At 42.1% G+C, this 14618-nt stretch overlaps 1 protein-coding gene across 2 annotated transcripts in view; it reads left to right on the top strand.

Annotated features, from left to right (window-relative positions):
* Positions 1-14618, top strand: part of chtf18 (CTF18, chromosome transmission fidelity factor 18 homolog (S. cerevisiae)) — a 91572-nt gene that overhangs the window by 66195 nt on the left and 10759 nt on the right. For both annotated transcript variants that reach the window (XM_069904975.1, XM_069904976.1), the window contains exon 19: positions 11165-11309. In XM_069904975.1, coding sequence (XP_069761076.1) covers positions 11165-11309 — 145 coding nt within the window. The remainder of the gene's footprint in view (positions 1-11164; positions 11310-14618) is intronic.

Raw genomic sequence — 14618 nt, 5'->3', positions numbered from 1 at the left:
CTTTGTTTGTGACTTAAATATAGCATGTTTCATCAAACAGAAGGAGTAAATATTTTACTCCTCTTCCTGTGGTTTCTGACTTGCACAGACTCTCAGTCGAGCAACACCTTGGTTTTAAAATTCTCGCCCTTTTTCAGATTTCTGCATGCTTTTGCCTTCCCTGTCTTTGTAATCTCCTCCAGCCGTGTAACTTTCAAGGTATCCAATCATCTCTAATTCAGGTCTTCAACACACTCAGTTTTTAATCACTCCACTATTGGCAGCTATCCTTTCATTTCAAAGTTCCAAACCTCAAAGAACTTCTGCCTCTAAAGTTGTCTTCTGACTCCTTTCCTTAAACCCTTGATCATCAGTCCCATTAATGTGACTAATTGTCAATGTAAATGATAACATTTCTGTGACGAATCTTGGGTCAGTTAAAGGTGCTTTATTAATAGAAGTTGGTATTGGTCCAAAGGTAGAAGAGGTTTATTGCATCAGTGAGCTATTGTAGTAGACCGTCAGAATCAGAATTTATTGTCATGAAGATGTCACAAAATTCATTGTTTTACAGTAGCATTACAGAGCAAATATTGCTATAAAATTAGTTTAAAAATAAATAAATTAATGCAAAAGAAGAGAAAGTGAGGTAGTGTCTGTGATTCATTATTCATTCAGAAATCTGATGACAGAGGGGAAGAAATTATCCTTGTGCTGTTGGGTATTCATTTTCAGGCTCCCGTACCTCTTTCCCGATGGCAGCAGTGTGAAGAGGCGTGGCCTAGAGAATAAGAGGATGCTTTCTTAAGACACCGCATCTTGTAGATATCTTTGATGGAGTGGAGGCTGATGTCCATGGTGGCGGTTTTAGTTTTTTCCTGTCCTGTGCACTGTCTCCTCCGGGCAATGAGGCAACAAGTCAGAATACTCGTCACTGTACACCTGTAGAAGTTTGCAGAGTCTGGTGACATACCAAATTCCTCAAACTCCTCACGAAGTTTCGCTGCTGGTGAGCCGCCTTCGTAATTTAGCAAGGGCAGAAGTCTGGAAGTATCTGTCTAGTGCAGATTATGCAGTATGTGCTTTACACGTAAACTTGGAAGAAATTGTACAGGCTGTAGTTAAAATTGGCTCACTTAGTTTACCCAATGTAGCTACACATTTCAGACCAGTCAGTCCCATGGAAACAGTACTCCGGTATGTGAAACCGTTACAGACAAGTTATTTATATTTGCTGCATTATCTTAAGCCTTAAATTTCAAATGCTGATGGGATCATGGATAATAAGTCATTTTTCACAAGCACCTTAAATAAATGAAAAATCATCTGTTTATCCCGTGGGTGCTCTGAACTTGAGTAAATATCTGGATAGCTGAAAACAATTCCCAGTACATGGAGAGAGCTTGGGGCCCACCCCTCCAAAACTAACTTGAAACAGAAAGTAAAAGTGCTGAGGGAGAAGTCAATTGAGCTTTGGGCCTGACGTTTGATGCTCAGTCCTAATGTTTTCTTGTATTCATTTGAGATAGCGGTGCTTATTGTTCATTTTCAAATGCCTTACAGACATGACAACTTGGAACTTTTCCTTCGACGATGCATGTATATTATGGGTTTTTGTTTTACTCTTTGCTGCCTCTGGTGTGCATGTATTCTGATTTCAGTCAAGCTCTCTGATCAACTTTTCCAGACAAACACCATTTATTGAAGAAAGCTCTGAGTTAGCAGAAATGCTCTGTTGTTTGCATTTGCGCATTCAATGTTATTTGGATCTTCAGAGAGTGAGTATTGGGGGAAGGATTAGGAATATTAATCACTCACAAAGGCATTGATACTAAAGCTGGGAAAAATACGTTTGAGACAGTAGCAATAGGAAATATCCAGAAGTGGGATAATGAGAAAGATGTTGGCACATTGATTTGAATCAGGGGTGGGCAACTTTTTAATTTTTAATTTAGACATACAGCATGGTAACAGGTCATGACGGCCAACAAGTCCATGCGCCCAATTAACCTACACCCCTGGTACATACTCATGGGCCAAAATGGCTTGTTACCATGCCTTATGTCTAAATTAAAAGGCTGCCCACCCCCAGTTGAATCATAGATTTGTACAGCACAGAAACAAGTCCTTTTGATCCACTTCATCCAACCACAATGATTATCAAAGCTATTCCTATTTGCCTGCATTATGCCTATAACACTTTCTGCCTTTCCTACTCAAGTATTGGTCTAAACATTTTGAAAACATTACAAGTTATTATCATCTGATTGCACAAGTACAACCTGAAGAAACAGTGTTCTCTGGTCCTCAGACACACAACCAGACATAGCATACATACAGAAAAATTATACATAAGACAAGTGCACAAACACACACAGTTTCGTGCATATGAGAGTCTAGGATGGTTACTGTGAGCAGTTCCTCTGGTTGTTCAGCATTGTGACTGCCACGCTGGAAGAAGCTGTTTCTCAGCTGGTGCTGGCTCTGATCCTCCTCTATCTCTTTCCTGATGGGAGTAGCTGAAAGATGCTGTGTGCAAGGTGGTAGGGATCCTCAACAATTTTGTGTGTCTCTTCAGACAACAATCCCAATAGATCAAGTTGATGGGGGTGGGAGGAAGACCCCAGTGATCTTCTCTGCCACTCTTATGGACCTATAGATCGACCTCTGATCCAATTCTCTGCAGCAACTCTGATGCCACTGGCCAGGATTCTCTCGATAGAACTCCTGTAGAAGGTTGACATGATGGTGGCCGGTAGCTTTGTCTGCTTCAGACTTCACAGGAAATGCAGTTGCTGTTACACCTTCCTGTCAAGCGAGGAGATGTGTGTCTTGTTAAGTGAACTCCAAGAAATTTAGTGCTCTCCACTCTCTCCATTACCGAGTTATTGATTCGTTCCTGATTGTCCTAAAGTCCACAATCATCTCCTTTGTCTTGTCTATGTTGAGACTCAGGATGTTATTTTTGCATCATATCATGAGATTTTTCACCTCATCTCTGTTGCGAAATTCATCTTTGTTGCTATAAAAACACAATGCTAGAGAAACTCAGCTGGTCAAACTGTACTTTGTGCAGCAAAGATAAACATACATGACCAAGATTTTGGGTTTGAGCCTTTCCTCAAGATATCAAATCAAGTTAATCTTCAGATTATTGCAGATGAGGCCAACAATTATTGTGTCATCTGCAAACCTGATGACTCTGTGGATCTGGATTGGTGATCCATTTGTTGGTCAGGAACATCAACAGGAGTGGGCTGAGTACACAGCCCTGTGGTGCACCTGTGCTCAGAGAGACTGGTGTTATCTGCCTCCACCACCTCATTCGGCAGTTTGATCCAGATATTCACCATTTTCTGTGTGGGGTAAAAATGAATCTTCAGATCTTCTTTAAATCACTCACCCAAACCTTTGCCTCTTGTTCTAAACTTCCCTGCCATGGGAAAAGGATTCTATATATTGATCCTATATAAATCCTTTATAATGTCACCTTTGTATATTCCATTTAGAATCAAGTCCATCCAATTTCTCTTTACAACTACAGCCCTCAACTCCAAGCACTGTCTTGGTCTCTTCTGCACCCTCCCTATTGCAACCACATACTTTCTGGAGAGCAGTGATCAGACTGTACAGGATACTTTATGTGCAGTCTAATTTTATACAACTGCACCAGGACATCCCATCTCTGCATTGCCGCACTCTCGGAAGGCAAGTCTGTTGATAGCTTTGCTGTATCTTCAGCCTCACCTATTTTCACGTTGCTTGAATATTTGCCAATTAAACCATCTACATTCAATCCCAGCACAGATCTTTGTGGTACATCACTTTTTAAATACATTTACATAAATACAAATACATTTACTTTACATTAATACCATTTCAAACACATGTGGTATATATAAGAAAAAGAAAAGAATGAAAGAGAAAGAACCCCTCCCCCCTATAAACCTCCCACCCTCCCCCCTCTAACCCTCTTCAAAGCAAAAAAGAATGGGACAAGAGATCTTCAACAGGAGCACTCCTTACTGTAAGTATTCTTCTAATATACAGAGACCTTTAGGGGTGAGAGAGAATGTCTGAGATTCATTTAAATGTTCATACCCACAGTTTGTAAATATGGGCTCTATATTTTCCTAAATATATGATATTTGTCTCTTAAATTATGTAATTTTCTCAAGTGATATACAACTCCAAACTTCCACATGCCATCTCTTCATTCCCAAGTCTGTATCAGACTTCCAAGTTATAGCAATAAATTTTCTACCTATTGCTAAAGCAATTTGGACAAACTTCACTTGATAGATAATCAATTTTAACCCAACAAAAATAACATTGGATCCTGTGAAAATTTAACCCCCATTATTCATTCTAATAAATTACCTATTTCCAACCAAAAATGTTTAACCTTGAGACACTGCCAAGAAGAATGCAAAAATGTACCAACTTCCTGTCCACATCTGAAAGATAAATCCGAGAAAGTCTGATTCATTTTATTTTGCTTTTGTGGTGTCAAATAAAATCCAATGAATAAAATTATATTATTCCAAACTACCTCACATTTATTGCGGTTTTCATACTTTCTCTACACAACTCAATCCAATTGTACTTGTCTTTTTTTTTGGTAACAACCTATACATTACTGAAATAAATTTCTTTATATCACACAACAATGACTCCTGTCCCTGCTGGCAATAATGGATCTTGATAAAAATTTTCACGTAAAACTCTCATAACCTGATAATAACAAAATTTGGTACTCTCGCATATCTTAAACTGCTCCTTCATTCTTCCAAACATAATAAATTTCCCTGCTTCAAAACAATCCAGTCTGAGCACACAATATTGATCCATGAAAGAGAAATCCAATTAGCTTCATACACTTTTTCCTCTCTCCCTCTTCCTCCCTCCACCTCTTCTCCACCCCCCTGCAGGGGGCCATTCATCGTTTAATCACAGTATACAAAACTGCCGGGCAGAAGCGAGGGGGAGGCGGTGGTCCCGGCCTCAGCAGAGTGAAGCAGGCGGAGGCCCCGAGAAGCAGGCAGAGGCCAACAGGTTGGATTGCGAACAGGTATGGTCCAACCTAGGAGGGGAGGCAGGCCCCTCCAGCCTGGGTAAGAAACCTGCATAGGAGAAGGCCACTCCGATATAAAACCTACGACCCAAGGACCTTGCTGCCACATCCCAGCTTGCATGGCCACGGCACACGAACCATGGGTGTAAAGGGTGGGACCAGTACTGCGCTCACTGCACTCCTCCTATAAGCTCCTTTGCGCAAGCCCGAGGACATGTCCACGTCCTCCCCCTCAAAAGATGCTCACAAACTCAAGCTAGCATGCTGGAACATCAGAACCATGCTAGACAAGTCTGACAGCCACCAACCTGAACGTCGGTCTGCCCTCATCGCACATGAACTCCTCAGACTTGACATCGACATAGCCACTCTCAGTGAAGTCCACCTTGCAGATGTAGGCAGCCTCCAAGAACGCGGCGCGGGCTACACACTCTACTGGTCTGGCAAGCCTATGGATGAACGACGCCTATCTGGTGTAGGCTTCATGGTCAAGAACTCCATTGCCTCCAAACTCGCAAACCTCCCGACAGGCCACTCGGACCGGATCATATCCATGCGACTCCCCCTTCAAAACAAGCGTCGCATCACCCTCATCAGTGTCTATGCTCCAACCCTCCAGGCGGAACCAGCAGAAAAGGACAAGTTCTACACTGATCTGCGCAACCTCATTCAACGCACACCTACAGCCGACAAGGTTGTCATCCTTGGCGACTTCAACGCTCACGTTGGCAAAGATTCAGAAACCTGGCCAGGAATCCTGGGCAAGCGTGATGGCAAGTGCAACTACAACGGGCGCCTCCTGTTGGAGCTCTGTGCAGAACAGCGGCTTGTCATTACAAACACCCTTTTTCAGCAGAGGGACAGCCTGAAGACTACCTGGATGCATCCCCGATCCAAACACTGGCACCTCCTGGACTACGTCCTGGTGCGAGAAAGAGACAAACGAGATGTGCTCGACACCAGGGTCATGCCCAGCGCGGAAAGCCACAGTGACCACCGGCTTGTTCACTGCAAGCTCAACCTTCACTTCAAGCCAAAGTCCAGCAACAGTAAAGCCCCCAGAAAGAGGTTCAATGTTGGAAACTTGCAGTCAGATGAAGTGAGAGGAAACTTCCAGGCAAACCTCAAAGCAAAGCTCGAGGATGCAATCCGCCTCACGGACTCGTCCCCTGAAACCCTCTGTGATCAGCTGAAGACTGCCATACTGCAATCCACTGAAGAGGTACTGGGCTTCTCCTCCAGGAAAAACAAGGACTGGTTCGACGAAAACAACCAGGAAATCCAGGAGCTGCTGGCAAAGAAGCGAGCTGCCCACCAGGCTCACCTTGCAAAGCCGTCCTATCCAGAGAAGAAACGAGCCTTCCGTCGCGCATGCAGACATCTTCAGCGCAAACTCCGGGAGATCCAAAATGAGTGGTGGACTAGCCCCGCCAAACGAACCCAGCTCAGCACGGACATTGGCGACTTCAGGGGTTTTTACGAGGCTCTAAAGGCTGTGTACGGCCCCTCACCCCAAGTCCAAAGCCTGCTGCGCAGCTCAGACGGCAAAGTCATCCTCAGCAACAAGATCTCCATCCTCAACCGATGGTCAGAACACTTCCAATCTCTTTTCAGTGCCAACCGCTCAGTCCAAGAATCCGCCCTGCTCCAACTCCCTCAACAGCCCTTAAGGCTAAAGCTGGATGAGGTCCTCACCTGGGAAGAGACATATAAGGCAATTGAACAACTGAAAAGTGGCAAAGCAGCAGGTATGGATGGAATCCCCCCAGAGGTCTGGAAGGCTGGTGGCAAAACTCTGCATGCCAAACTGCTTGAGTTTTTCAAGCTCTGCTGGGACCAAGGAAAGCTGCCTCAGGACCTTCGTGATGCCATCATCATCACCCTGTACAAAAACAAAGGCGAGAAATCAGACTGCTGAAACTACAGGGGAATCACGCTGCTCTCCATTGCAGGCAAAATCTTCGCTAGGATTCTCCTAAATAGAATAATACCTAGTGTTGCCGAGAACGTTCTCACAGAATCACAGTGCGGCTTTCGCGCAAACAGAGGAACTACTGACATGGTCTTTGCCCTCAGACAGCTCCAAGAAAAGTGCAGAGAACAAAACAAAGGAATCTACATCACCTTTGTTGACCTCACCAAAGCCTTCGACACCATGAGTAGGAAAGGGCTTTGGCAAATACTAGAGCGCCTCGGATGCCCCCCAAAGTTCCTCAACATGGTTATCCAACTGCACGAAAACCAACAAGGTCGGGTCAGATACAGCAAGGAGCTCTCTGAACCCTTCTCCATTAACAATGGCGTGAAGCAAGGCTGCGTTCTCGCACCAACACTCTTTTCAATCTTCTTCAGCATGATGCTGAAACAAGCCATGAAAGACCTCAACAATGAAGACGCTCTTTACATCCCGTACCGCACGGATGGCAGTCTCTTCAATCTGAGGCGCCTGCAAGCTCACACCAAGACACAAGAGCAACTTGTCCGTGAACTACTCTTTGCAGACGATGCCGCTTTAGTTGCCCATTCAGAGCCAGCTCTTCAGCGCTTGATGTCCTGTTTTGCGGAAACTGCCAAAATGTTTGGCCTGGAAGTCAGCCTGAAGAAAAACTGAGGTCCTCCATCAGCCAGCTCCCCACCATGACTATCAGCCCCCCCACATCTCCATTGGGCACACTGAATTCAAAACAGTCAACCAGTTTACCTACCTCGGCTGCACCATTTCATCGGATGCAAGGATCGACAACGAGATAGACAACAGACTCACCAAGGCAAACAGCACCTTTGGAAGACTACACAAAAGAGTCTGGAAAAACAACCAACTGAAAAACCTCACAAAGATTAGCGTATACAGAGCCGTTGTCATGCCCACACTCCTGTTCGACTCCAAATCATGGGTCCTCTAACGGCATCACCTACAGCTCCTAGAATGCTTCCACCAGCGTTGTCTCCGCTCCATCCTCAACATTCATTGGAGCGACTTCACCACCAACATCGAAGTACTCGAGATGGCAGAGGCCGACAGCATTGAATCCACACTGCTGAAGATCCAACTGCGCTGAGTAGGTCACATCTCCAGAATGGAGGACCATCACCTTCCCAAGATCGTGTTATGTGGCGAGCTCTCCACTGGCCACCGAGACAGAGGTGCACCAAAGAAGAGGTACAAGGACTGCCTAAAGAAATCTCTTGGTGCCTGCCACATTGACCACCGCCAGTGGGCTGATCTCGCCTCAAACCATGCATCTTGGCGCCTCAAGTTCGGCGGGCAGCAACCTCCTTAGAAGAAGACCGCAGAGCCCACCTCATTGACAAAAGACAAAGGAGGAACAACCCAACACCCAACCCCAACCAACCAATTTTCCCTTGCAATCGCTGCAACCGTGTCTGCCTGTCCCACATCGGACTTGTCAGTCACCAAGAGCCTGTAGCAGACGTGAACATTACCCCTCCATAAATCTTCATCCGCGAAGCCAAGCCAAAGAAAGAACAAAACAGACACAAGGAGACCCAGATCCTTCACCATTTCAGACCTCTGCACTCTCTTACCATTACAATAATATGCTGATTTTTAACTACTGAAATGGATAATTTCATATGTTGACACCTCTTTACTCCATGCCATGCTATTTGCCATGCTCATTCATTATCCTATGTTCTTTTGAAGTCCTCTTCACAAATGTTACTACTAATCTTTGTTATCAGCATGCCTCCATCCAAATTATTCTCATAAATTTATAAAATGTTAATCCCCAGCACCAATCCTGATGCCATACCACATTCTAATTTGCCAACAAGAAGCAAGGCAGCACACTGGTTAGAGCAACGCTGTTACAGCGCCAGCGACCTGGGTTCTAAACTGGCGCTGTCTGGAAAGAGTTTGTATGTTCTTCCTCTGTTTGCGTGGGTTTCCTCCGGGTGTTCTAGTTTCTTCCTACCCTTCAAAGCATAACTGGGGTTGTAATTTAATTGGGTGTAATTGGGCAGCATGGGCTCATGGCCCAGAAGGGCCTTGTGATTGTGCTGTATGTCTAGAAAGTACTGACCTTTGAATACTTGCTGTTTCCGTTCTTCCATCCCTGTCATCATGTTAGCTCCTGCACCTTGTGTGTTTGTTTTCTGCAATAAACTTTGTGAGGCCTTATCAAATGCTTTCTAAAAATGTATTTATAGCACTTTCACTGGTTCTTCTTTATCAACAACTATGCTGCTGTTTCTGGGAGCCTCCTGCATGTACAATGATTGCTCTGTCTCTGATATCACTGCGAGTACAATAGTGGGATGTTTGAGAGCTTTAGTTGGAATCCTGAATGGTAATCATATCAAATGCCTGTGACTTGAGTGAAACTTTGAGAATAGATCACCTGACATTCAGTGAATAAAGTAAAAAAAATACTTGTACGTCATTAGAAATTCTACCCTAGAAATATTAAATAATGAAGTTTCTAACAATTGGAAAATATGAGGATTTAATTCAGGATTTTGCACATTTTGACATTAATTTTTTTTGCAGAAAACTCCAGTGATCCTGCATTGGAAAAATACAGTTAACGTCTTTCAAGAATACTAATTGATGTTAAATATTCTCAATATCTGTAAAGTTGAATGTAAAAATATTCACAGATGTTTATTTTCATGACAACATTTAAAAGGATTAATAAGAATTGACCTATATCGGAGCAATCTGGATCAGCACTAGGAGCCTGTGTAATGGTATTGAGATATTTGATTATAAATGGGAAAATTCTTCAACAGAATACTCTTATTGAAACTATGGTGTAAAAGCACAAATTGAAGGTTATTTTGGGTTATTGATGCAGAACTATTTTTATAAAGAGCCTGACACATTCCAAGCCACCCCACAAATGTACTTTCAAGGTCATATGAACAGCTTGCAACTGTCACAATATATTGACAACTGTGATCTTCAACTCATTGATATTCATGATCAGAAAACTGCTGACAGGGAACCTTCTTAATCTGGACAAAATGCTTTCAAAACATCTCTGGAATCTCCATCTGTAATATTAAAAAGATTATGCCATTAATGGTATGCTATCACACTGAGGTTTAATTGACCCATAGCAAAGATGCAATATTTATTCTTTTTAATTTGCCTGCGTTAGGGTTATTTTTCACTCACTTTAGCAAAGGGCTAAACTGCATGCAATTCAGTTTTAGCCAGAAATCTATCTCTATTTCCTTTTGGGATAACCTCAATCACAGAAGCCAGCCCCCCACAGCCATTTCGATTCAGTCCTTGTGATGTCAAGACACGACTGAGAATTCTGTACCCCAAAGACTGCTGGATTAGATGTATCGCAGTTGTATTACTATAGACGTGTACTCCAGAACTAGTTGTGCCTCTACCCATGTTGTTCCAGTAAATTAAAACTAGTTTCATTATGACAGTTATGAAAGTTGTGAACAGAGTATACTGGAGCAAAAAAAGGCAAATCCAATCCAATTACCTCTCAGCCACCAGCAAAGTGATTCAATCTTTCATCCACATACCTCTGCCCAATTTGCATTTCATCATGACCACTTGATCCTGAACCACAGCACACCTTTGGTCCAGATAGAGCAGTATTCCATGGGTGAATTGAGAGTAATTGTCCATACTATTAAGAAGCTTGACCATTCATTTCACTTAATTAGCATCTGATCAACCCAAAAAGACCTCTATCAGAGTGGATAATAGCTGTCCCAGCTACACAAGGAACTGGAGTGGCTAACCCAAGATTCTCCAACAGCACGTCCCAACTGTGACCTCTACAATGAAGAAGGCCATTGGCAACAAGTGGAATCCCAACATCTGCAAGTTCCCTCCTTAACTCACAAATTAGGGCAAATTAATAAACACTTGATCACAGCTTTTCAATTGCAGCACAAAATGCTGGAGGTTTGGTATTCCAGACTCCAGGCTTAGGCAGCGGAAGATATAACCACTAGCAATGGTGAAGCTGAACTCTGAATTGGGCAAGGAGAATGTGAGAGAGAAAACACTTGTGCTCAAATAAGATGCACAGAAGGTACTGTACAAGATGAATAACTATCATGATGTACTGTTTTTTGTTGGTTATGCTGTTAATCTGATGGAACCTTGTGTCACAGGAATGTGGAAGATGTGTGCCGATTTCCTGACCTTCCCGCTCGGAGACCAATGACCTACCAGGCCAAGCAACTAATTGCTCGGGAGATTGAGCTGGAAAAGATGAGGCGTTTGGAAGCCTTCCTCAATGCACGAAACACAGAGAAGGTAAAAGCTCCTCAGATTGCCCTGCTGGCATTGAGATCAAGGGATCAGTGGTGCAGATTTTCCAGAAAAGTGATGGTAGTTCTGCTTGCCACTGGCATTATCCCTTCTAAGTTCCATGAATTTGGGATTCCTGCTGTTGACTGTCCAGAGAAGAGGTTAGAATCTTCTTAGCAGCTCTTCATCAGTGTATGCCCAGTTGAGAAGTTGTGGAAATACTTAGACCCCAACCTTCCAACTGAAAATGAGAAATATGCATTAAAAACCTATCATTGGGGGAAAGGTACATGACCCTAAAGACGAGCACTCAGTGGCACAAGGACATCTTCTTCCCCGCTGCCATCAGATTCCTGAATAATCTGAACCAAAGACACTGCCTGACTTTTCATGCAATGTTATTATTTTATTTTTTATAATAATGTCGTAAGATGGTCATAATTTATATGTTTGCTCTATGATGTTGCCACAAAACACTGAATTTCATGACTTGTTCATGACAATAAATTCTGATTCTGAAATTTGAGTTAATTTAGATTTATTTAATTCATTTAAATATTTAAACAGTGTTTGCATTTTGTCTTATAATAGTACTTCAAATACATTTTAGCATTTGTTTCAATGTTTGTAATAATTCTTAACTGCTTTTGCATGGTGGAACCATTCAACATAGAGACAGTTTTCTAAGGCAGGAGGTATGACGTGTGAGGTCTATAAAGTTTTTTCTTTGTGCGTTTCATGTTCCCATCTGTCTCCCATTCACTCCCCCATACCACATCATCTTCCCCACCATCCCCACTGTGATCAGATCTGCATGTGGAAAGCCTTGTCTTGTGGCAAGTCATCACCACTGAGCTTGGATCCTACTTTGAGCAGCAAGTTTGCCTTCAGAGATCCACATCATGTAGACACAATCTTTTTTGTAAAAGCCAGTGGTGAGCTCTGAAAGCTTGGTGCTAAATGCAAGTAGTTCAGTATTGTAGGAATTCCAAGAGTGTGGGAAAGCACTGTATAATCCTTTCCATAGTGTGCAAAATTCACAATGGAGCACCAGACCATTCTGTCCACTGCTCTATGCTAATAGTAAGTCACCTCCTGACCTGCTTCATCTCTCCCATTCATATTTCTATTTCTTGTGTGAAAATCACTTTAAATGTGCCCAAATGAAATTTCTGTTCCATGGTAGCTGGGCTGGTGAGAAACCAGGTTGCTTGTTCTTAGAATTCGCGAGGACTGGAAGGATATAATTATAAGGAGAAAGTGGATAGACTAGGTTTATTCTCACTGGTATGTAAGAGGCTAAGGATGATCTTATAAACGTTTAGAAAATGATGAGGAGAGTAGATAGAATCATTCTTCCCCCAAGGTGTAGGGAGTCTAGAGCTTAAGGGTACGTAAACGGTGAGAGAGAATATGAAATGTTTTTCATATGATAAATATCTGGAGCAAGCTACCATAGTGGAGTAGATATAATTATAAATCTTAAAAGACATTTGGACGGGTACTTGGAGATGAAAGACATAGAGGGATGTAGGATAACACAGATGCATGTGATTAGCATCACAGTTAGATAACAAAGTGACCTAGAAGTGCCCACTTCTGAGCTGTATGTTTCTTTGATTCTTTGAGATGTTGCAATGGTTTAAACTGACGGCTTTACATAAGGAGAGATGTTCTTTTTCTTTCCAGCCCTGCTTCTGTTGGGATGTGGATTTTAATGGTTCCCAAAAGCAATCACATTAATTTTCTCATCCAACAATGTTTTGTATGTGTCACTAGTGGTGCCAGGGTATTTAAGCTTGAAGGGTGGAGAGTCCAGAGATGGAACAACAGGTCAGATGCACTCCATCATGTGCCTGACCTCCCGTGCTTTGTAAATGAAAATGCGGAACTAGCAAGCACATTGAATGATTTACTGTGTGCCTGTCATGACAACAGAGCTAGGCATTTTAAAGAAGCAGATATGGAATTGGGAATAACATTAAATTAGTACAAGTTAAATAATGAATTAAAATAATGTCAATAAAGAGTGAGAAATTAACAGGACAAGATGGTTTCCATCACAGGACTGTAAAATAGATGAAAATGTTTCAGTCATTGTAATCTTTCTAATTTCACTCAACTGAGAGGTGGATACCAGCAAATTATAGACAAGTTAGGCTAATATCAGGTGTCAGGAAATTGCTGGTCCATAACTAACAGCAACGACAACTTGCATTCATGAAATGCTTTAAATGTTGTAACACTTTTCCATGGTGAATTGCAGGAGTGCTAACAAAAAGGAAATTGTGCTAAACCACAAAAGGAGATGCAGTCAGAAGACAAGTGATTTATGAAGTAGCAAGGTCTTAAAGGAACAAAGACAGATGAGGGGTGCAATGATTTAAGGGTGAAATGTTGCAGTTACAGCTATAGATAGTTGAAGGCACGGCTTTCAAATGTGGGACAATTATATTAGGGCATGCGTTCAAGGTGCTAGATTTCTTGGTTTATGATGATGTGAGAAATTTGAAAACAATAACTGCTTAACCAGGATCAAAGTAGAACATGGGTGAATGGGACTTTTCACATAAACATCCTCCCTCTACCAGTTTTGAGTTCCAGGATCATTACTGAAACTTTTTAATGATGGGAATGTGTATTTATTGACCAATGAGTGTGTCTGGAGTTGACCAGAGAGAATTTCCAATTAAGACATAATTTTAGTTACAGCCAATAAAAAGTTAAAAGGTAAATTATAAAAGAGAGTACATTTCACTGGCTGGAAACTGTCAGACATCAGAAAGGAATAATTCATTTCCCTTTTCGCAACTTCACTATTTTGGGGAATGGGAATTTTCCAGATATTGTTCGGAGTATTCCACAAATTCGGCGACAGCCGGCCAAAGCTTCCAGTTGTCATTCACTCACCAGCTAATCCAAGTTTTTAAAATTGTCATTTGGTTCTGTTCATGGCTTTCATCTTTTGATGAAATTAAACTTCATGTTTCACTCCAAATTATAAACATCCCAATCGCTCCCTGCTTTGAATGTCTATGGTTTTATTGCAAAAAATAACCACAGAGCCATTTTTTTTTAAATTAGCACATTAAACCTACCAGGTGATTCCAAAAGTAGGATGAATTATCAGCTAATTTCAAAGAGAATCAATTGCTGAAACGTGTATTGGTGGTTGTGTTAGTTTAAAGGGGCTGGGTGGACATTTAATAATGCCCTTGAGATCCAAAGAAGAAAATGATAAGATATATTCACATTTCTAAAATAAACTACTGTTACCATGTCATTTTTTTACTAAAGAAATTTCTTTAAAATCCT

Source organism: Narcine bancroftii, chromosome 12, assembly GCF_036971445.1.
Source record: "Narcine bancroftii isolate sNarBan1 chromosome 12, sNarBan1.hap1, whole genome shotgun sequence".
In the NCBI taxonomy this organism is placed as follows: domain Eukaryota; kingdom Metazoa; phylum Chordata; class Chondrichthyes; order Torpediniformes; family Narcinidae; genus Narcine; species Narcine bancroftii.
The sequence above is the reverse complement of the archived record's forward strand: the minus strand, read 5'-3'. Positions and strand labels throughout refer to the sequence as shown.